This window comes from Thunnus maccoyii, chromosome 22 (assembly GCF_910596095.1).
Source record: "Thunnus maccoyii chromosome 22, fThuMac1.1, whole genome shotgun sequence".
NCBI classification, from domain to species: Eukaryota; Metazoa; Chordata; class Actinopteri; order Scombriformes; family Scombridae; genus Thunnus; species Thunnus maccoyii.
Genome location: NC_056554.1, coordinates 5,589,971 through 5,613,303, shown reverse-complemented (window position 1 = coordinate 5,613,303; position 23,333 = coordinate 5,589,971). Strand labels below are relative to the sequence as shown.

The 23,333-nt window shown below is 42.7% G+C and overlaps 1 protein-coding gene across 4 annotated transcripts; it reads right to left on the bottom strand.

Moving 5' to 3' along the window:
- Positions 1-1,870: 1,870 nt before the first annotated feature.
- On the bottom strand, positions 1,871-21,264 carry fxr2 (fragile X mental retardation, autosomal homolog 2). Of its 4 annotated transcripts, none has more exons than XM_042400925.1 (17): positions 20,514-21,264; positions 17,607-17,659; positions 16,483-16,576; positions 15,174-15,245; positions 13,807-13,955; positions 13,454-13,547; positions 13,011-13,127; positions 12,699-12,869; positions 12,510-12,588; positions 12,236-12,345; positions 11,617-11,703; positions 9,014-9,233; positions 7,942-8,121; positions 6,494-6,688; positions 6,229-6,336; positions 4,662-4,750; positions 1,871-4,556 (listed from the first exon to the last, which is right to left on the bottom strand). In XM_042400925.1, the coding sequence occupies exons 1-17, from the start codon at positions 20,562-20,564 to the stop codon at positions 4,446-4,448; spliced, it is 1,980 nt and encodes a 659-aa protein (XP_042256859.1). In that variant the 5' UTR covers positions 20,565-21,264; the 3' UTR covers positions 1,871-4,445. The 4 variants fall into 4 exon arrangements, with proteins under 4 accessions (XP_042256859.1, XP_042256858.1, XP_042256860.1 ...); XM_042400924.1 differs by having other exon boundaries at positions 12,188-12,345; positions 20,514-21,263; XM_042400926.1 differs by lacking the exons at positions 1,871-4,556; positions 4,662-4,750; positions 6,229-6,336 and having other exon boundaries at positions 6,489-6,688; positions 12,188-12,345.
- Between the last annotated feature and the right edge of the window lie 2,069 nt (positions 21,265-23,333).

The window sequence follows — 23,333 nt, the reverse complement described above, 5'->3', positions numbered from 1 at the left end:
GGCCGACAGATGTAAAGTAGCAGAGATCAAATTTTCTCACTGCAGCATTTAATTATTTATAGCACAGTAACATTTTTGAGTTTCAAGTTCTTCCTCGGCTCCCTTGTAGCTTTGTTATCAACAACTGTCTGAACTGAGTCATCAGTTTTATATGATTATTCTATAAATAGCATAAAATCTCAATTTTGATGTATAAATTGAGTGATTGGCCACATTCATCAAGCTATAAAACTGGTTTAATATATGATGGAAGGAAATATACCAGATAGAAAACTAAAAGAAATTTACAAATGATTGTACAAAAAAATGATTTGATTGATTCATTTGGCTTTTCTCTGTACATGCAGAAGCAAATCTCTATGTACTCCATGACAACAAATATTGGATTAGATTGAAGTCTGGAATCAAATATTAACACTGTTGTTTTGAAGCCATTCCTGCGTAATTTAGGCTTTCTGTTTGAGCTCTTATCTTGCTAGAAGATAAACTGTCAACCCCGTAAGTGGCAGGTTTCCAGCAGGCTGTATCAGGTCATCTGGCTGGATTTCCTTGTTTTGCTGCATTCATGTTCAATCTGCTTTTACAAGCCTTTCAGGACCTGCTGCAGCGAAGCATCCTCACAGCGCCTCACAGTGCATTTCTGCACAAGTGTTGTGTTTAGTGTACACCAAAAAGCACAACTTTCTCTCAAATGCTGTCTAACCCACAGTAGCCCAGATGTTTGTTTTTTTTTATTGTAACAGTGGCTATTACGGTGTCAGCATCTCCCATCTCAACCATATAAACCTGGAACAGACTCTTGAGTAGAAAGTTGCATTTGAAGGCTTTTCAGAAAGCCAGTGTTCACAGGCCTCTGGATGAGCTGTGCCCCGAATCCATAGTGCACACTACATAGAAACAGGTTTTGAGTGTTCACGCTGGAAAAGTGACAACATTGAATATACTCAAAACGGTCACTTTGCATATAAAAAACCCCCTACATTTTTTTAGTGTGCTGTCCATAAACACCACTGTCTCACACTGCAATGCAAAGAGGAAATGGGGAAAGTCCTCACAGCTGCAAAACACCCCAGAAAACAAAAAATGACTCAATGACTCAAACATTTTGCATGTATTTTACCACTTCCTGTTTGTATAAAATAATTATGCTTAAGTATGTTTTTGTACACTAACTGCAAAAACCATAAACTATTACTAAAGCGTATATACACTGTAAGCGTATATACACTGTATATAATTAGTTTGTAGTGTGGAGCTACTTTTGATAGACATTGTACATGTGGAGTCATCTGTGCTCATGATTATGTCTCTTAAAGATTAATACCTTCACTAAGATGCACCGTCTCCAGTCAAACAGCAAGCATGGGCCTGTAAATATCATGCTGAGTCACTCTACTGAGTACCTCTGATTCACATTAAAAGCTGAATTACATCAGAAAGTAATATGGGTAATGTCCCCTCTCTTAACAGTAATGTTTGACGGATCCATAAGGGCAACACTGTAAGTGTTCGACACCACAGATGATGAAAAATCTGTCGTTCACATGTAGAATTGTAACTCAAGGGTAATACTGATGAGGGAAAGCAAAACAATGCCAAAAAAATGACAATAGCTGGACTTCAGTGATGCTTCAATACAAAACTGAAAAGGAGGTTCGCTTAAAATAGCCTGAGACAAATTTAACACTCCAGTGACGCAGTTATGTCTTCCATTCGTTTTGTTTTTTTTTTTTTATAACTTGAAAGCAGTCATTTTGATTTACTTAACTTAGAGAAGAATAATCTTAGATCATTTCCCCTTCACTGTTTGTCTTGAGCTTCTCTGGCAGTCTGGGCATATATATTAAAAAGAACAAGTTTAGAAAAAATGTATACCAAACAATGAAAAGTCCTTTATTGCCATCAGAACATGAGTGAGAAAACCAGAGACAAAATCTGACAGTGAGGAGTCGACTGTACAACCAGCATCCACACAGACACACACGCACACTCGCACGCACGCACACGCACACACACACAGAGCAGCCTTTCAATAGGACATGAGGGATACAGATACATAAGGGATTACAGTACTCACACAATGAGGTATAAAGGTAAACACAAACATACCAGATAGGGCTTCGTCCTCCACTCACACACATGCAACTGAACCAAGGTACAAATACTCAAGTGCTCTTTCATACTCTAAAAACACAACATACAGGTGAGCAGAAATGTATAACAGCAGCATCTGGGTCATCTCGATTCAACCGCACTCCCATTCATCTGTCCCTCAAAACCTTTGTCGTGTGGACGCTTGCTTGTCATGCACAATGTTGCCCTTTGTAACTGAATACTTTGTGAGACTCTGAAACTTGTGAGTGAAGGAATGGGTCCCCCCTTCCTGACTCGTATCCACCAGTAGAAAACTGGGCAGATAAGCGGGGTGGGAAATGTTCTAAGTCACAAATAAAGTTTCTCTCTCTTCAAGGTAGAGTTTCTAAGTTAGTTGGACATTCAATGTGTACATTAGCAGCAATTCTAGTGAATGAAACAATGGCTTTGTAAGTCAGATTAATAACACCCTTCCTTCATGCACAGGACAGGCACCACCTACTACCGGTTAACTAAATGCCATGCAAGTTAGAAAAATAGACTGCAAACTCACAAGACAGAGAAATCAAAGTTCATCTCCAGAGAAGAGGTTGATTTCACTTCAATTTTTTATTTAATATTTTCTAAGATGTGGAAATAGCAACAAAAAAAACTTGAGAGCGGTAACCAAGACAACAGTAACAACATGAGCAGAGAGCCACTGTGGATGCCAGTCCCTCTCTTGCACCATTTGCCAACCCAAATCTGCCAGGTACAAGACAGACACCTCGCTTGTTTAAAGTTTTCTGTTGCGGTCCTCTACTTTGCGCCCGTGCAGGCGACCACGCCGACTCGCAGCCGCGTGCTGTTGCGTTTTCGCACCTGGTGTGTATGCCCTGTGTGTGTGTGTACCTGTAAGCGTGGGCCTGTGTGTCATGTGGCTCTCGTCTCATTTGAAGCTGTCCCAATCCCACAGTCCGCAGTCTCCAGGCCCTCCCCCACTAGCAGCACCCGTCCCAGAGAGGTGGTCGCCCTCGTGTGCATCCGGAGCTGCGCGCTGCAGTGGTTTATCAAGACACTAGTGTGGCTGGAAGCTAGCACCGCCGCCCCCTCCGACACAGAGAAAGAGGCACGGTATATTTCTCTTTAAGTCTAAATCTATAGTTCAAGTCTGCCGTCTGTCTGGTCTCAGCCTGTCCTGTTTACAAGGCTGTACGGGTGCCACCCTGTACCCTCGAAAGACCTAAAACAGGTGAGAGGAAGTGAGAAGTGACACCTCACCTGACACCTCTCAGGCCTGTTGATAAATAGAGATGCCTCACCGTGTGACGCGCCCAGGGCTACGGTTCGTTTTGTTACCTTACCCCTCCCAGTTTAGTTTTGTGGTTGCCAAATATCTCAACTGTGCACACACAAACACACACATACGCGCGCACGCCCATACACGCACGCGCTGACCCCCAACGCTGTCCATTCTACTCTGAAGGCAAGCGCCTTGAATTTCGTGTTTGGCACCAGACTTCTTTTACCTCACGTTGGCCAGCCACTCCCTCTATCCCTGTATCCTCTTCTCTTTTTACCTATCACTTCCTGTTCTCTCCTTGGAACCAAAACAAACCTCGGAGGAACACTTCTCCCTCTTTTCTTCCTCTCAGGAAACAAAAACAAACTTAATGGAAAAACTCAAGTTTTTTTTTTTTATTTTTTGTTTTTTTGTTTTTTTCAAATTCAAGGCACAATGTCTATCAATATTCCAATCTGTCTGTCTGTCTCCACTCCCAGGTTCAGTGTGCGAACATCGCGTCACATAAGCTATTGGACTGTCTGCTCGTATGCCACTCCCTGCAGCTTACATCTCTCTTGTCTGTACTTTAACACTGTTAAAAGACGCGTCTGTTTTGGTTGAGAGAGCGACCGCCAAGTCCAAACCAGTGATAAACAATGAACAAAATTAACATAACAAAAAGAAAAAAGAAAAAAAAAAAAAAAAAAAAAAAAGACACAAATAAAGACAACCGTTTCAAAAACAAAAACAAACAAACAAAAAAAAAAAAGTCTCGTCCTGTTTCTCGTGTTTCAGTATTTCTTTAAAAATCAAGTCATATCCACCAGCTCTTTTTTGGCAAGCTAGTTGTTTTTTTTAAATAAGCACTAAGTACTGATAGATAGGATAGCATACACCGTTAACGTGTGTTTTTAAGTAGATGCGTTTGTCGTTTTTTTGTACTTTTTCACTCTCATAGTATGAATTCAGGTATTTTGTCAGATACTTTTCACTCATCTGTTTAAGGTTTAAGTTAATGCAAGCAGGGACAGAGTTTGCCATGGAGTCTTGCTCTAGACTTGGGTTCGCGAGGGTCAGGGCCGTCTCATTACGAGACCCCGTTGACCAAGGTCAGAGTCTCGCTGGCCGAGGTCATGCCTTTGCTGGGGGAACGCTTGGAGGGCGTTCGTTCATCCTTCTTGGCGTTGGTCCCGTTCTCCTGTGGGTAAAAAAAAGGGTAGGAAAAAGTGAGAATGGTCAAATTATTTGCATTTATGTCACTGAGACTAACACGCGGGGTCGATATGTTGGTTTCCTTGGGTACCTTGGGTTCGGGGCCGGCGTGGTTTTCCTTCTGGGGCAGGTTCTGTCTGCTCTGGGACTCAGCACGGGATATGTAGTCAGCAACAGTCACTGCAAACATTGAAATCTGTTAGCTGGGGGATATACTGTACATACGCTGTGGATATAGTTTAAAAATGTCCAGGAATAGCTTTAAAAAGGCACCTATGCTCATTTCAAGCTCTATATTTTTATTCTGGGACACTAGAGTAGCTTTGCATGATTCACATTTCAAAAAACTCCTTATATATCTCATATTGGCCCTTTATGCAGCTCCTCAGTTCAGCCTCTGTCTCTTAACAGGCAGTCTTAGCTCCTGTCTCTTTAAGACCCCCCTCCCAAAGAACCCACTCTGTTCTGATTGGTCAGCTTTCCAGAAGCCTGCTGAGGGGCAGCATGTATCAGAGTTAAACCTGGCGACACAACAAGATGGAGATATTTGGAGCTCTTTGTTGAGCAGATCAGTTAGAAACAGTGCAGGGAGGAATAGTACAAACAGAATCAGCCACAGTGATGATGGATGTTTGATGAATAGCTGCAGATGACCAACACACCTCCAACAAATAAACAACTTATTTTACTTTGCCCTGCTGTGAAATGGAAAAACACTCACAGCATGCCAGCTCGACTCGAGTCATGACTTGGCATGACTGCCCTCAAAACAATGGAGAAATGCCATAATGTTAGCGGAGCAGTGAACTCGCATTGTGCGTGGAGCAGATGACCATATAAAGTGATCTGTCACAAGCTGACCTTGGCTCAGGCTGAAAGTAGAAAAAAAAACAAAAAACCGTTGGAAACAGTGTGTGAAAAAAGTTGAGCGAGAGCGCTTCAGCCGACTGCAGCGCTCTCGCTCAACTTTTTTCTTTGCCTTTCACTCGATCCGGTCTGTCTCGCTCAAGGAGAAGTCTCACTCTGAAATCTTGTGAGAGCTGAGTTGTTGTTGAAATCAGCATAAATATTCAGCCATGACTTTCAAAATCATTTAGATAACACTAAGCTACGCTTCCTGTACTCCAACACAAAAAACTCCTTCCGTCACTCCTCTCCCCAACTCTGTCATGGCTGAATATTTAGCTGATTTTGACAACTCAATTCTTGCAAGATTTCAGAACGAGACTTGTCCTCGAGCAACTCAACTTGGTTAGACACATTAACAAACAGACTGGATCAAGAGAAAGCTGAAGAAAAACGTTTTATTTCTCTGCAGGGTCCTTTTCATAATGTTGTCAGACACAGAGCCTGTCAGTAGCAAAAACAAGCACTTTTAGTGGACGTACATTGACGGGATGCTTTCGGTTCCCCAAAGGTTTACATTGCAGCCCATTTTGCGGCTGCCGGCTGAAGCGTTCTCGCTCAATACTGGACCAATTTCAAAAATTGTTGTCCCTATTAGTCACTTAGACAAAAATAGGGTCCAGGTTGAAAAATACCAGTTTCCCTTTAAGGAAGACTAACTGTAGCAATAAATAAATTAAAGCCTATCTTGACACTGAATGTATTGTTCATTGTAATGGAGAAAATGTTAACTAGTAAAAACAGAGACTCACCACTCTCAGCTGGCTGTCTGTCACGGCTGGCTGAACCTCCCTCTGGGCGGTTGCCACGGTTACGGCGGCGACGGCTTCGGTTGCGGCGCTGAGGACGGGCTTCTTCATCTAACAGTCAAATGAGAAAATATAGGTCAGTAACTGATCGTGTCACAGTTTGATTTTAATGTCAGAGACTAAGAGTGTGTTGGTGCATTCCTATTAAGAGCCATGGCAAAAATGTATGTTTACACAAATCATGAGAATACAACACTTAGGTTCTAACCCAGTCCGTTCTCGCTGGGGCCGGCCTGGCTGTCTGACTCTGTAGCAGCGTCCATCACGCTGGGCTCCTGGTCATTGCGGCGGCGGCGGGAGCGTCTGCGGCGGTCTCCTCCCATGCCTTCACTGATGTCTGTGTCGGCCAGCTCTCCCTCACCCTCCAGCAGAGAGTATGGGTTGCTGTCCGGGTCCCTCAGCACTGGAGATGCAATAGGAAATTAGCATTGCAACTACACCAATCTTCTCTCATTTTTGGCTGGACCACAACAGCGGGGCCAGCACTATAACCACGGTTGTGCATGACTGACTGACTGACTGATGAAGTTACACTATTGGTCGGCCGCCGAGTGTTGGAGTTTCCCCATTGGCCATTGCTCTTTCAAAATAAATCAGCTTGAACAGTTTTCAATTGCGTTCTCAGTAGTTCCACTCATTGACTGTTCCAAATTTATCACACGCTAAGGGCGCCCTGCAGCCGAGCCAACAGATGGCCTACTTCGGTCTGCACCTGTACTCCCACACCATGCACGACTGTTGGACGAGCGTGTAGAGGTATTGTTGCAGCTGACCCGGCGTGAGGTCCACAGCCTCAGCGCTAGTGGAAAGCAACATGTCGCACCTCAGGGTGATGTCAGCAGCTCACACCCGGTGGTGTGTCTGGGGCTGCTGAACATGAGATACCTCGCCTGCACGGCTTTAGCTGCATCTGAGCAGCTACAGTGCAAGCTCGCAGAGCAGGAGAGAAAACAGCTCTCCATGTGCCGACAGGCATGAGGGATAGCGCACAGTTAAAGTACCCCAATTAACAATCACTGTATCAAACACTCAATAGAGAGTGAGTCTTAGAAAAACGAGAGACATCTACAGATAGAAACAGATGAAAGAGCAGGAGGAGTTAACATATAATTAGAATATTTATAATTAGAATTAAAGTAAGTTCTTTTTCAAATCAAACATCCCAAGATATGAATGGAAAGTAGGCTATTGTTCTTGCAACTGCATTTATAACCTTTTTTTGACTCTTACTGGGACCACTACAGAAAACTGCAGATGAACATTTAATATCCAGGAATTCACATTATAGACACTACCACTGACTATCCCTGTGACAAATGGGCCACAATTTCACACATTGACCATACACAGTCCGGCCATATACTTGGTTTTTACCTAGTCTTGTTATTTATTTGCTATAGTTTTAACACAAAGACATCCTTATTTAAAAAAACAAAACAACTAAATGTGTTATTGTAAGACCAGTATAAATGAATGAAAAGTGCTTTGAAAAGCCTTCTTCTCAAGTGTCCTGACATATTCTAAACCCCACACTCTCATATACTGCAGCAGTGACCACTTGGAAAAGCTTTCAAAACTTGGCAGACTTTGGTCAATAGTCTTCAGAGTTGGAATAGTTCTATGTCTGTTAGTAACCTGAACATGGGATTTAACTACCTGAGCTGATGGAGTTGGAAGGCTTGGACCCTGGCCCTCCACGGCCTCGTCCAGAGTTGGAGCCTCGGCCTCTGCCACCCCGTCGGGAGCCTCTCTCCTCTCCACCTATTCCACGGGGCCGCTGGTCTCGGTCGATAACGTCCTCCGACTCAGACGCATTGGACAGTTCAGAGTTTGTGCCTGGATCAAACAGAGAGAAATAAAGTAAAAAGAAATTACTGCAACTTTCTTCTGTTTTCCACATCTATCTACTAAAGGAGAGAATCTCTGTCTGTATGTATGTATGTCCTTCGTGCATTTCTTAAACTGTTTATCCAATCGACTCTACACTTGGCGGGTGTGTGGCTGGGGACCAAAGGGAGTGCAGTGTTGACTTTGGTGCAATTTGGACCAAACGGATACGTTTAATATTAAAAAATTTTGGGTAAATTGACGATCAGCGAGCCCCAGCAGGGGCTGGGCGGAGCTTCAGGTTTCTGTTCACTGACTCTAGCATGTCAGGAAAACAGAGCTTTTAATCAAGAATAGACACTCTTACCCCACGTGTAGACAGAAAGCATAGCGTTAGCAGCATGTTTAGCAGATCAGCAGCAGCGAGTGACTACACAGGTACATTGTTGAGCGTAGGTCACCCACATATTGGAAGCGCTCAGAGCCCCATACACAGTGACTGTAGTTACACATGTAAAAAGAAAGAAATACTTTCCACCACTGGCCGTTAAAAATCACTTTATCTCATATGCCCTGAGACCGTTGCGATTGTGAAGTTTTTATTACTTATTACTTGAAATGAGAAAAGAACAGTTACTATTAGAGTGCTAATTATTTATAACATCTGTGTATAGCCTAATAGAATGTTAGTTTCCTTCATGTTGTTGGTGTATACACTCATTCACACTTCACATCAACAGTATTAATTTTTCTATCTGTTGAAGTAGCGGCCGGAGGCCAGGCCATTGGTCCGTTCTAAACAGGCATGTTTTGAACAGGCACTGCACTAGTCACTCTCAGATAACACAAACAATCGATTATGAGTGAAAGTGAAAGAATGTTCTTGCTCCTTCGTTCTCACCATATCCAGAGTACTGGCTGTTGGAGGCCCTGCGTCCTCTGCCGCGGCCCCCATAGGTGCGAGAGGTGTGGAGCGAGTTGCTACTCTCATCTGTCAAGTAGCCTTTCTCCCGTTCGACACCAGGGCCCCCAGTTCGACTGGGAGGAGCGCGGTACCCCACCCCGATCTGACGGAGCTGCTCGTCAATCTGGAGACGCTCTAGACGCAGCTGCTCCACTTCCTACAGGTCAGAGACAGAGAAAGAGTGGTAGATAGTTTGTTCCCTAGCACATGGTGTCATTTATTTTAAACCAAATACCCCCACCCCCCAAAAACAAACAAAAAACATACAAAATCTGCCTTACAAAATAACTCATGTATGGCACCCATATTTTATTATCAGATAGAATGTATTTTTCGTCTCCTGCTTTAAGTGAAACATAAGATCCCTGAGCCATTTAGCATGACAAGGTGACCTGGGCCACCTCCAGTTTGACAAAATAACGCAACGTGCCAAAAATGTTCTATGTGATACCATCGTATGCAGATCATCTGACCAACAGGCATTATCGGGTTCAACTACAAACAAAGCGTGCATGCTCCTTAAATCAAATCCACATGTCTAGGGACAAAGACAGGATTACATGGACTTATACACTGACTGCTATCAAATACAGATCATTTCTAAAATGATTAAAAAATGATTAATAAATCCACAAAAAAAGCCAATTGCAATATTAAAATGCCTTTTACTCACAGCAAGCAGAGATTTTATTGCTGATTATTTGGTTGACTGAACGTCTGAAATTGTTTCATCACAGACACAAGTTTGTTCAGCCTAAAAAATACCACATAAATTCTGCTGTATTGAACTGGGATTGAGCCATGGTCTTAAAACTCACATCTGCTGTGGGCCTGGGCTGGTTTTGTGCTTCTTATTTAGCCCATCACTTTGCCACTAAGTGGCAGTGATGTGCAAAGTTCCAACCAGATAAGACTGTGGACAAATTCAGCCCTTTTGATTCACTGATACCCAAATAGACAGATTTGACCCAAACACCCATTTGATAAGTTAGAGTTTGTCTCATGGATTCTAAAATGGGGAAACTAGCTTTTGATGTGGGAAAATAATAATGACAACAGTGATCCTTCTGCTTACAACAGTCATTCCTTCAATATTCTATTGGGCAAATATTGTGCTGGGGATCCCTTGGAAACCCACATCAACATATTGACAGCCAGTGCTTTCACTCTCCAGACTAACTTTTTTCACCACCATCCTGAAAAACAATTTTAACCATCCTGAAGTGAATGTATTGTGTATGGTGAATGATGAATGGTGAATTCAACTGTAAGAAAAAAAAAACAGAATTAAGAAAAAATAAACAAGAGAACACATCATTTGGGAAAAATTCAGTGTCTCGGTCTCAGTTGTCTCAGTCTTTGTGCCCTGAGGCCACTTCTCCACCACTTCTCACTGCTTTCACTGAGTCATACTGCTGTGCAGGAGGGCCATGAACAGAGATTTGCAGCACAACGTATTTGCAAGGTCCTGCCAGCAAGCCCTTTGTGACTAAGGGGATAGATGGAACGGCACTGCTGGAACATTTCAGGTCTCGTGCTGAGTGGCCAGCCAGTGACAATAACTATGGTAACAGCATGAGAAGACGCGTTCCCTTGTAGTCAGTGCTAGGTTTAGTTTGTCATTTGCTGAGCAATGGTTTAAAATAAATAAATAAAAAATGATATATAAAAGATCTCTGTTCATCCCAAACACATTTTCTATTGTCCCCGGGATGACACTCTGGCACTAACTAGCCAAACTATCTTTCAGGCAGGATAAAACCAAAGTTATGAGTTTATAATGTTTAAAGACACTTTAAAGACATCTTTAAACATGTAACTACTAGATGATGTTTTAGGAGTGTCGCAATTTCCAATTCTTCAGCTGAGCCACATGAGCCATCTCTATAGATGAGGCTGGGGGGGTGGGGGGGGGGGCATTGACGTGTAGTAGCAGCGGTGCACTGACAGCAAGTTTCTATAGTGGCTCAGTGGTGGGTGATTTGGAGGAGGGGGGGGGTCTCACTTCACAGTGTGACAGCTGCCTCCACCAACGACAGCTGAACCTCAAGGGGGGGCGACAAAAGGGGGTGTGAAGGAAGTGAGGCAGGAGGAGGGGGTTTGGTGTTATTTTTGGAAGCTGAGGGTCCAGATAGCTGGTAATCTAAACTCCAGCGTACCCTTCACCCCATCCCAGAGAGAGGGTCTATTTATAAAAGCACATGAGGTAAGGGCAAAATGAGGTGCTCTCAGCAGCTTTCCTCATGTGGCGCTGAGCAGGAGGGAGACAGGTGACCAATATGAAACGACCCTAGACACACACCCACACTACCACCCCAAAAACAACCCGTCCCTTGCCCTCTCTCGTAAAGGAGCTGTGCTTCTAAGAAACATATTTCCTCTAAGTGTACAGATATTCTGAGCAGAAACGCATGTGAGATTCAAATTATTTAAAGCCAAAGTAGCTGCAAGAGTTCTATTTTATGTTTTTTTTTTGAGTGACAGGAACAGAGGAAAGGGTGGTGCCGCCCTCTACTGGTGAACATGAAGAATGAACTAACCTGGAGATAGGACACATGGTACTCCAACAGAGCCTGAGCATTGCTGATGTTCTCCTTGGTTCCCACGAACACAAAGGGAACCATACCCTGATGAAAGACAGAGCGAGAGAGAGAGAGATGCAGAGTTGAGTGTAATTTTTTTATGTTTTTAGGGAAACAGATCATCATCCCTGTAAATACACAGCCCCATTGTTGGGGACATATCACTGGGTCTGATCGTTACTCAAAAAGAGCATTATATTCAGAATTACAATTTCTAAAATGATTGGTATGCTTACGAAGCACACTTAAAAAAAAACAAACATATCAACCCAGCAGAGACAACAGACAGCTAAGAGCCCACACACGCCCAACATAATTGACATATGTTATATGCAGTGGGCTGTGTGTATTGAAAGCATTGAAAACATAAGTACTAGTGACAAGACAAGAGAGACAAAGCAGCAGAAAGGAACAGTGTCAAAGCAGACAGCACATGGGACGTCTACACCCTGCTACAGTTAAGTAGCTTTTTGTAGAGCAGGGAGGGGGGAAGGGGGGGGCTTGGAGACTAGTCGAACGGTCCATTCACCTCTTTGCTGCTGGCAGTGTCGTCCCTGCCAGCCCCCTGCCTGCCTACCTCCTCCCGGGGAAGCTTTTTGTCGTTGTCTCCCTCGATCCTGACGCGAACCACGCCTGACTTGTCCACAATCTCCTGGATGACTTTGCCACTCTTGCCGATGACTTTGCCTGTGTGAGACGGAAAGAAAGGAAAAAAAAAAGAAGAAAGGTAACAGAATGTCATTATAATGAGGGAATATATGAGTAAAAATAAAGTATATGTTATGGTGATGAAGTGGGATGTTGTCACCAACAAAATGAGCTCCATCAGGAATGTTATGTTGCTCACTCACCTACAAGATTCCTGGGTACCTGAAAGTAGTCTTCTTTGAACTCAAGATACTCTCTAGCCTGTTTCACTGCCTCCGGGGTCTGCAATGCAACATCAACATCAGACCAAAGTGCACTACTGGATATTCATCCATATATTGGGGTGTTTACCCTGATTACACAATTGCACACAAGCTCGTTAAGCAGCGTACCTCTCCGTAGATCCTGAAGGTGCAGCTCTCTTCCTCCAGCTCGATAGCCGTGACACCTGGCACCTTCCTTGCTTGCTGGATGTTGGCACCGTGGGAACCGATGGCGAGGCCCATCAGGTCCTCTCTGACCCTCACCTCCTCCTGGTACGCTGACGCTAACTGCTTACTTGTCTGGGAAGGGAAACATATATATATGATTTATGTGCAAAGGTGTAAACTAATCAAAAATGGATGGCTAGGGGCTGAATTGACATTAATATCCAAGAAAAGGCAGACACATTATGTGCACAGGGTGCGTGCATTTATGTTTACCTCCAAATGTTTGGTGGCTTCTTCGTTGCGGGACATTAGCATAAGCTTGGTACGGATGCTGCGGAAATGCATGTCGCTCAGGAGAGTGGCACGCTTTACTGTGGTTTCATTTGTAGACTGTGAAGACAAAAGAATAAGTTTTAACTTCAGAATTACTCTTCAAAATCTAAGATTGTTTAGTCAGTGTTTGTGAAAATGAACGAGTATCAGACGAGCCTAATGAGAACTGATAAAAATATGAGATTGTCATGATATTTATTCTATCAAAAATGCAACTTAGCCTGAGATACCCAGGAAATCCCTGACATACAATTCATTTAAACCTTTCAAATTTTTCATTGCAGCTCTTTTGTATTAGTTCTTCATCTATGGATATATAACAATGACCATTCACTTGTTAATGAGGTGAGACCCAGCTGATGTGTGTGTTTTAGAGTACTAACCAGCACAATGAGTTCGTGTGTTTGGGCACTGTAGAAGATGCAGTTGGCTCCGATAGCTTTCCTGAAGTCTTTGTGAATGTTGTCATTTGCACAGCTGTTGATAAGAAAACAATCCGCAGGAGAGTCAGCTTTGTTATTCATTTGGTCCTTAGTAACAACACTGCTGAATGAGAAAACTTCTGAGGTTAAAAATTAACACTCTAGGAAAGGTATTAAAAAAAAAAAGTAAACTTTCCCACCCATACGCTCAAGAACAATTTGTTAATCAGTTTCCTCACTATGAATTCCTTGGCAGCGCCCATTTCTCATGTGATAAGCTGAGTGCAATGATGATGTTTATTCAAGACACTCACATGTCCCTCAGGTCTTCTGGGACAGGGATGGGGACTTTGTGGAAGGAGTTTCGAGAGGAAGGGCTGTTGGGATTGAGGGGCCTTATGCGCTCTGCTGTGACGATCTCGTTGTATGTGGCGTCGCATGCCGCGTATTCAATCACATAGAACTGAAAACAGAACAAGAGATAAAAATGTTTTTAACGACGAGCCAAAAACAACGCCATCATTCAAAGCAGAAATACAAAAATACTCAAAAAATAATAATCAACTGTCAAATTATAAATGAATGATACTGTCAAGTTTAAAAGAAATTTTACTTTACACAAATGCATTTATTTGATTTTATTCATGATTTCAGAGAAAACATAAGATGAAAGAAAGAAGCATAGTACAGCACAGTGAGATATAGAAAAAAAAAATGTTTAAATGTAAGAAAAGAAAAAGGGGGAACTGTGAAAGAACGAGGCAGCGAGATGAACGCTGCACACTCTACGCTCAAAAGGACAGAATTAAAGTCATCAGTCAACGCTAGACATTCCTGCAGGCTCTTATCAGACTGCTCCAAATAACAGCACTACACCAGCAGCAACTCCCCTGGCACAGTAGCACTGCAAAGCTGTCCTTTTCCATATCCCACTGACCCACTAATCAACCTGCAGCTCATGCTGGTGACTGAGAGAGTTCGAATTATCAAATATTTTGAAATAAAAATACCTCAAAACAAGCCAACTGAGCCGTTTTGACACGATAAGTCAGTGTAAAGACGCACAGGGTGTGTAGGAAATATTACTTAAACGTACAATGAGAGACCACATGAGGACGTACTGACTCTTTGAGCTCATTATGTAGCAGCATCTTACTACAGCCCTGTATTCACTCTGCATACAGCATACTGCAGTACTCAGAGCTCAATAAACAGTTACTGGCAATACAACATAACACCGAAGCAAAGCGAAAGATAACAGCTTAGCCTCTATTATTGATTATTAAATACAGAGACAAAGAGGAAGGCAAGGTTAGCTGGATCTTATCAGTGACACAAGGTATCATCTTCTCAATAATAGAAGTCCTTTTTTTACAACCAAATAGTTTCAGGAAATTTAATCCACAGGAACTAAAAGGTAGGAACAATTCCTTCAGCGCATAAGTGTTTCTACATCATCTGAGACGCTGTGAAGATTAGACAAATTACAGTTGATTAAAAAAAACAACTGCATGGTTTAAAATGTATTTTTGGCACAGGACAAGACAACAAAACAAAATAATGTTGTTTTTTGTGTTTTACTGTTGTACAAGTTATGAGACAATTTTTTAAAATAAAGTTAAATTTCAGTTTTGTTTCCGTCAATGCTTTTAAAATGATAATGTTCCTGAGAACCATTTACCTCTCCCTTCATCATTCTGACACGGGCCAGCCACCAGCCACATGGCTCCTGTTCATTGGCCCTGGAGTAAACCTGTAAGGAGACACGCGATGAATGACAGCTGAAAAATAGTACTACTTGTACACCTATACACTGGGTATCTATCACACTTATAGACAGTTCTCCCAGTGTGATATAGACTGCAGGGGGGTGCAAGACGTTACGACAGCAAGCAAACGTCAGGCACTGTGTCATGTACAGAATCTGATGTTACATAAAGCAAATAGAAAGTATAGGGCTGGATTTAAAACAATCAATTTTTCAAATCCAATCAATCCTCATTTAAATTTTCCAATATACATTCATAAACCCCGAGATCGATCTTTTAATATATGCCTTTTCACATGGGTTTTAAATCCAAATTGAATCTGCGTTAGGCTTGGCGGTGCATTCAGCGGAGCAGCTCCCGCCATGTTCAACGAGATCTCGCTGTGCACAAAATCTCACACGAGATTTTGTTGTGCGAGATCTCATGGCCAGATCATATTGCTCCACTGAAGGCACCACCGAGCCTGTTGCAAAGCTTTGCGAGACAATCACAGCAAAATGTATGTATGTTAAATAAAAAGTACATTAATGTAACTGCTTTGGGGTCAAATCGTAATGTAAACATTCATATTTTTAAATAATACATCAGGTTAGAGGCTTGTACAATTTACAACGACTGAAATATTCCTAACTGAATCAGGAAGCAGGACCTTGTGAATCAGAATTGATACCCGGCCCTAATAGTTTACTACTAACAAGTGCTGTGTGATATGGAGAAAATGTTAAATAACAGAGACAAACTTGTTGGATATTGCAAAGACAATATGAAATGTTTTAAACATACTCTGGTGCACAGCTTTTATGTCTACAACTTATGTCTGATTGTAACATTTTTCAACTTTCCCCCAGACAACATTATACATGTTCAATATGCAATATAACTTCATAATACCCTGTTCTAATCTACTGCCCAAAAGCACTAAAAAAAATGTACAAATGTAAATTTTAAAAACTTTTAAGTAGTTGTGTGCCCGATGCTGTTTTGGCTGTTTTACAGTAAGACAAATACTTTAAAAGAGCCTAAAAGTAGATTTGTTTTATTTTAGATGTTTTCCTAATTTTAGATGTTTTCCTAATTTAGAGGCCGCATGGACATCTCAGCAATGTCAGTCAAAAGTCAGTACTATCCATTAATGGTCCGTCTGATGAGGTGCTAAGACGCCGAGGCCTTGAGACATGAGGTTAGTGAAAACTCTGAGTCAGAGAGATACGAGGGCCTTACCTCCACCTCCTCTCCTTCACCAATTTCCTTGTGGTACTCTGCTGGAGGAGGCAACCGCACATCGCTGAAGGGCAACTGTCTTTCTGGCTGCCAGCTTTAGCGAGACAGAGACAAAACACAAATACTTCAAAGTCAACAACATGTAATCCTGTAACATAGTTCCAGCAGCCCAGATCGAGCTCGTTTTCTCTTGTGTCGTATTGGGATGGCGATGACGTGTGTATTACCCACTCGCTGCTGCACGGCACATTAAGAGATATAATGAAAAGAAAAATGAAAATGGTTCATTAAGTTTAACGAGGGAGTTCAAAGACCTGCGTCTGGACGGCAAGTAACTATGTTCATGGTATGATGTCCTTTGACATTATAAAAGAAATTGAAAATAGCTCAGCAGAGTGCCATGAAGTTCATTGAATGACTTTCAAGGGTGAATTATTATAATAGACACAAAATGAAAACTGGTTCATTTCTATGTTAATTCATTATTGATATCTACTAAAATCTCTAAAGCTGATTTAGAATCTTATACTTATAATCTTAAAAACTGTATTTAGGAGCTGAATTACTGTCATTATAGAGCAGAAAAGGTGTTTCATTCATGCGCTTTCTTATACAACCAGCTACTCTAACACCACCATGTGCTCAGAGAAAGTAAAAGGAGAAGAGAGGGGGTGCAACCATCCCAAAAATGACACAGGCCACCATCCTGCCACCCCTCCCTCCCTCCCTGCATACCTTGGGTCACTATTTTTAGGGGCACCCGGCTCTACTCTCTGAGCCAAGTAGATAAAAAGGGTCCAGAGGGATGTGTGGGTAGGGGTGGTGGAAGAGGACAGTAGGTGGGGCTAGGAGTATAGGAAAGCATGCTATCAGGCAGGCAGAGGGGGGTGGGGGCGAGGGGGTGGGGGTGGGGGCAGAGCAGGAGGTAAAAAAACTGTTAGAGACGTGTATGGACAGCTGCATTCCAAGCACAGGTGCCGAAGAGGACAATTTTGAATGCCTGGGTAAAGCACCAGACTGGACCAGTCTTCGTAACTCTCAATTACCACAGTTCAAGCTTCATTTCCCCCATGTAAGGACTACTTATTATATAGCAGCAGACAAAGTGGAGAGAGCAAACTTACTTGTTTTCAAATACGATTGTGAGTGAGTCGTCGTGGACATCTTTGATGTAACCCTAAAAGAAAAAAGCGGAGAGAAAGAATCGTATTCCCATGAATGCACAAGAGACAGTGATGAGGGGTGGGGCTGTGGGGGTTTGATTTTGCATGTAAACAACATAGACGACTGGCTTGTAAAACCGTGCTAGACCGATACTGTGACTGTTGCTGAAAAAGAGCATCCCGGGCTTTTTGGGAGCCAAGACATCACATCACTGACACAATTCTCTGGCTGTGAATTCTGTGCTAGATAAAGTGACGAGAAACACTGACTCCTCCTGACAGCGCAGACAGCCTGGAAATCTCTCGCTCACATGCACACACACAAACAGAATTAAAATGCAGGAGCTTCCTCTTTGGGTGTAAGTTGGAAGACTATAGTTTTTACAAGAGGCGTGTTTCATGAGGACGCATGTATGGGGAAGGCATGTATTCATAATCTACCCAGTCTATATGGACATGCTATGCGATAGCCAAGAGACAACTATTAGAGAGAGAGTTTGCTTAAATATGTTGCTTGTCCATCAAGACCGATGGCAAATCTGTCACTCACAGCATGCCATAAACTTTGACCGACACCCCCAGCGCTGAGCAATGACGAGACAGAAGGAAAGTGGTGGGTGTGGCGTCTTTCTCAGTGTGACACTACCGTATATGGGACAGAGAGGTCAGGCATTTTCTCCATATGTAAGCGTGCTTGAGGGTTGGGGGTTGGGGGGGGGGGGGGGGGGTGGATTCACCTGCTTGAAGGTGCTGTCTTTGCACTGGACGAACAGGCTAGAGTTTCATCCAGGATAAGGAGAAACGTGTGTGTACATTAAGTGCACACATGAGAACACTGGGCCTTTGAGTCCAGCTTTGATTATCAATTGCTGCTGCTCTTAGAAGACTTTGCATCTCTGTGAACTCTTAACGCTCACATGAACTGGACGCTAGACCTGGCTAGCTTCTGGAAAAGAAGCCAGCTGCGACGACAGGTCTCACTGCAAAAAGTGCTCATCCTGCCATTTTCCGGAGGTCACATTAGGAGACAGCTGCATGTGCATGTTATGTCAGTCTAAGTATTGCTTCCACCAAGTACTACCAGGTCAAAGGGCAGGCAAGCCCTCCTTCTGACATGACACGATTGGGGGAAAAGTGGGGGCACAGGCAGTGTCGTAATTACGTCACTTCATCCTCTGGCCAGCAGCCACATGCAGGTCCATGTGGTGACCAAGACATTTTGGGCAAGCTAAGCCGGGCTTCCAAACCTCCAATTCTAACAAAAAACTACTACAGATTTTAATATCCTACTAACAATAATATAATAAAATACATGAAAAATAACACAAAAACAGATATTTGTAAATATAAGATATAATACAAAAAATAAATGTGGAAACTTGCACACAAACCAAAAACAGTTTGAATCTCCATTTAGGCTTTTATCAGCTAGGTTGGTATGTGCTTGCTGCTGCAAAAGGCGCAGACCATAAACGGTACAAAGTGCCATTTTCCTGATTCAGGTTCAGGTTCATAAATATGATCGTGGTTCATCCTTTAATAGTTAAAACTACAGTCACTCACAGTGACACTAAGGTGAATGAAGTGCATTCAAATAGCAAAATCTTTTTTTCACCATGTGTCAATCACTACAGGAAAAGCTTTTGCCCCACTCTCTCGAATCAAGGACAACATCACTACGGGAATATGACATTTATAATGTCACTAACACAGTTAAGTGTCCAACTCATCCACAAAATGAGAGCTGTGAGATAATGGACGTAATAGAGATGAGTGGAAAGTGTTCATTCACGCCAGAGCCGAACTGTCACCCTGTAAAACAGAACGACAGGTGAAGCAGCATAAGGAGAGTAAATATAGGCTCATCTCTAAACCACCATGTGGTTAGGGCCGGCAGTCGGTTGGCCTGCTGAACACCCAAAGACACAAGAGTGAAAGAAGAAATGTGTTTGAACTGAGAAATCAAAAATAAGACATGTCGTAAAGGTTAAGACTAGAAAGGGTGTTGAGGGTGAGTGTGGTTATTTGCCTAACCCCAACAATCATGCTGTCCTCATCTTTAGGGTTGCCACTATAAGTGTTTAGGCTAAATACGCAGCTAAAATCCTTTTAAATCTTCAAATGTCCATTTGAACCCATATCTGTATGACTGGCTAATAAGAAAAACACTGAAATGTATTCTCTGTGTATGTGTAGAATTTAATGTGAAGTCACCAAGTTCCCATCTGTATTTGATGTTTAAAGAAAAAAAAAGTTGTGTTCAGCTGTAACAAAGCCTAAAAGTCATGTGTCTGTATATGAAAGTACACTTTCTTTTGAAAATGAGACAGAATTGAAACAGAAACCTACACTAGTTGTTTCCTTGTCAAAGCAGTAAACAGGAGACTCTTGAGATTCAGTAGTGTGGCTAAAACGTGGGTTGGGCTACTAAACAACAAGAAGTATGCAATCTTTAATTTAGCATCTCATCATATTTGTACGCAGGAGCTGCACAACTGCTGTCTGATTAGCAGCTCGCTTGTATTTTAAATGCTTACATCCCAAATTTCAGGACAATGGTATATGTTATAAGGAACACTATATATCATATCATAGCTATTTGACTATGTTTCCAATGCTATAGACTGTAGTCATATTGACAATTCCAAAAAAACGACCAAATATAGGCCATACAAGATGATGTGACAAGTGTACCTAGCTCAACAGCTAGCTGGAGCTAGCTACCCACCCCACAATGGCCAACGCAAAAAACACCCTTGTTTGCCTGAGCTAACGTTAGCCAAGTGAGGGTTAGCTGGGGCTGGCAGTTTTTCATGAAACAAAACTTTCAACTGGGACAACTAGAAACTACGACTGTAGCCTGGTTACCTTGTAGAAGGCCCCATTAGAGCCGCGGACCTCCACGGCCAGCCCGTCCATGCTCGTCGGTAGATCCCCACGGCTGTGCTTGTCTGTAGCCGTTACGACTCCCTGCGAGTCCGGTAGCGGTACCACCCCCAGCCTCGCCGGCCCTTCGCCGCTCTCCGGCCGCTTGTGGATTTCCAGTGTTTCGGGTGGTAGGGAGAGAGAGAGAGAGAGAGGGGGTAGGGGGTGGGGGTAAGAGGTGAAGAGGGGTTAGGGGAGATGGGTGTGATGGTGTCAAACTAATGCAAACGCAGACGCTGTCTCCAAGAGCAGCCGGTTAGGAGGCTCCGTTGTCTTGTTTTTGTTTGTCTGAGTGTGGGATTCGGTGCTCGCGAGCTGAGAGGCGCCGCCACGAGCAACGGCGAGAAGGAAAAGCAAAGCTAAGGATGCTATCTGATGGATAATTAGCTGGGAGGCTAGCTATCAACACCTTGATCCCGTCCGTTTTCAGGGATGCTAGCTGGCTAGCATTTGATATAGCCTGGCTGCGTTTGTTGGTTGTGCGTGTGGCGCAGTCGTTGCGTTGAATAAATTTCACAGAAGTCGTCACCGGGGGGTCGTTTTCTTCAGTCTGTGGTGCAATTTTCAGCGGTGTCTCGCTCCCAAAAAAATGCGTTTTGAGATGCACTGCCGCCCGGCGACTCCTTTACTCCAACTACCCCGTCCCCTCAAACACACGCCGATAGAGTGAATCAGAGAGGGACTGACTGAATGACCTCAAACACCCCACCCCTCCATGGCAAAGAGCCGCCCTTTAGGAAACACAGGCTTATAATTGGTCAAAGACCTGGGCAATCAATTCTAGCCTCCATTAATTGGTTTATCAAATAAGGGTTGGTCCATAAGTGTGACCAATAAAATCCAAAGAGTTGCATCCTTACACAATCCATTGGTTTTATCTCTTGTCAATTAGAATCTTACTCAAATTGACTGGCTCCCACATCTAATTTTGCCCACTCATTGATGAGTGAGGACCACCAGCCATTGTGTAAACAGCACTCTAGTGAAGTTACTACACATACTATTTACCAAGCAAAACTTACATCACATGCTGGAAGCACCCTAACAACACTGGTGTAGGATTTTCTTTTATACTCATTTTCACATTTTGTCATCTTGTTTAGACCCATCAAGTTATGGCTGATCACATCATATTGCAGAAGAATGATGAGTAAAGAAGTATGAAACTGTGTGGGCAAAGTTAGATAAGGGTATGGTTACAAAGTACCAGGAATGCAGCACCAAGAGGACCAGATATGGTCAAGGACTGTTGCGAGGAAACAGCTGTGAGAAGCACACATGAGAGGCCAGAGGTCATGGTAGAAAGCCACACAGTGCAGGAATACTCACAATTGCGGAACCCCAGATTCAATATGAACAGGAGAACGTAACGGAAACTAGACTGGCTCTTGACACAAAAGACTGCTGAAATCGTGCATCACAAAGGAAGACAAAAAAGGCTCAGAATAGATATGATTGACAATAAAAGATAGGTGAGTGCTTTTGAACGCAACAGCCAGAAAGCCCAACAAATGACAAGGCGTATTATGTAATTTTATTTCAATTGTGAGCCATAGTCATCCGCCTACCTTACTAACCCCCTGCTAGTGACGCTCCAGCAGACTTCACTCGTAGTACAATATTTCCACTTTACTTTGAATTCATTTTCTTTGCCACTGCAGCAAAAAAGTTACACAAATCTGGCACGGCAAAACCAAATAGTGAGAAATATTAAAACTTTATTGGCATTTATTAAAACAAAACAAGACTTCTGCTTGCAAAATCACATCTGCCTGAAAGTTCAACAAGCTCTAGTAGAGCACCTTAGCTGCACTGCCAGCACTGGCAGCTGCTGGCAAGAAAATATCACATCTATGATGATGATGTTGAGGATTATGAGGATGATGACCACATGGCAACAGAAACCACCCTCCGAGATTAATGAAAACAAGCCACCAAACACCAGCCATGACATTCAAACTCAGTCCAGCTTGAGGTGTAATGTAAAGAAAAGATGGAATATAACACTGTGCTTGTTTTTGCCTAAGGCCCTTTGATTACAACATTGACAACACATGACTGATGTTCTCAAATGTCCTCAATCATTTGGATTTTTTTGTAATTAAATGCTTTATTGTTTTATCTTATTTTGAAACTGCAATGTCTAAACTACAAATCAGAACCCTAATTTGACTGTAGGCTCGTTTGGGTTTCTAAAATTAAGAAAATCCATCTTTTAAGACTGAATTTGCCTAACTTGGGTCCCTTGTCAAAAAGGTTTAACAGTCCATATCTCTCAACTTCAACCTGCAGCCACACGATATGCTGTAAGACTTTTACCTCACACACGGGGGACACATTGACAGCCTTGACCACAGGCATGAGAGCAGCAGTGTGAGTTTTCACCACCACACCAGGAGCAGAGACGTCCAACGGCACAAACACTGTCCTCTCCTTATTAGTGTGACACTGATAGATAAAACAAGTTTTGACCATAAACACATACATCCATATTATCAAAAGATCTTCTCAGCTTTGGGACATATTGACATTTTCTAGAATTGACTATCCCAGAACTGGCATGACGCATGAACTAGCATTTAGATCATTTATGAAATTCATTCACACTATGGAGAATGTATGTTTGAGGAATGCCTGGTGTAACACAAGTGCATGCCTTGACTCCTCTCAAGTACTTATGATTGTGAGAAGTGCAGAGAATTTATGGGCACACACATGGGCTATTTCCGACCCTTGATACTGACATCAGATACTTTGTGTGTG

Coding starts and splice junctions, on each gene's coding strand:
- fxr2 (XM_042400924.1), bottom strand. CDS start 20,564: ATGGACGGGCTGGCCGTGGAGGTCCGCGGCTCTAATGGGGCCTTCTAC. Junction 12,589..12,698: donor CCTTCAGGATCTACGGAGAG/GTACGCTGCTTA, acceptor GTTGCATTGCAG/ACCCCGGAGGCAGTGAAACA. Junction 4,751..6,228: donor CAGACAGCCAGCTGAGAGTG/GTGAGTCTCTGT, acceptor CAATGTTTGCAG/TGACTGTTGCTGACTACATA.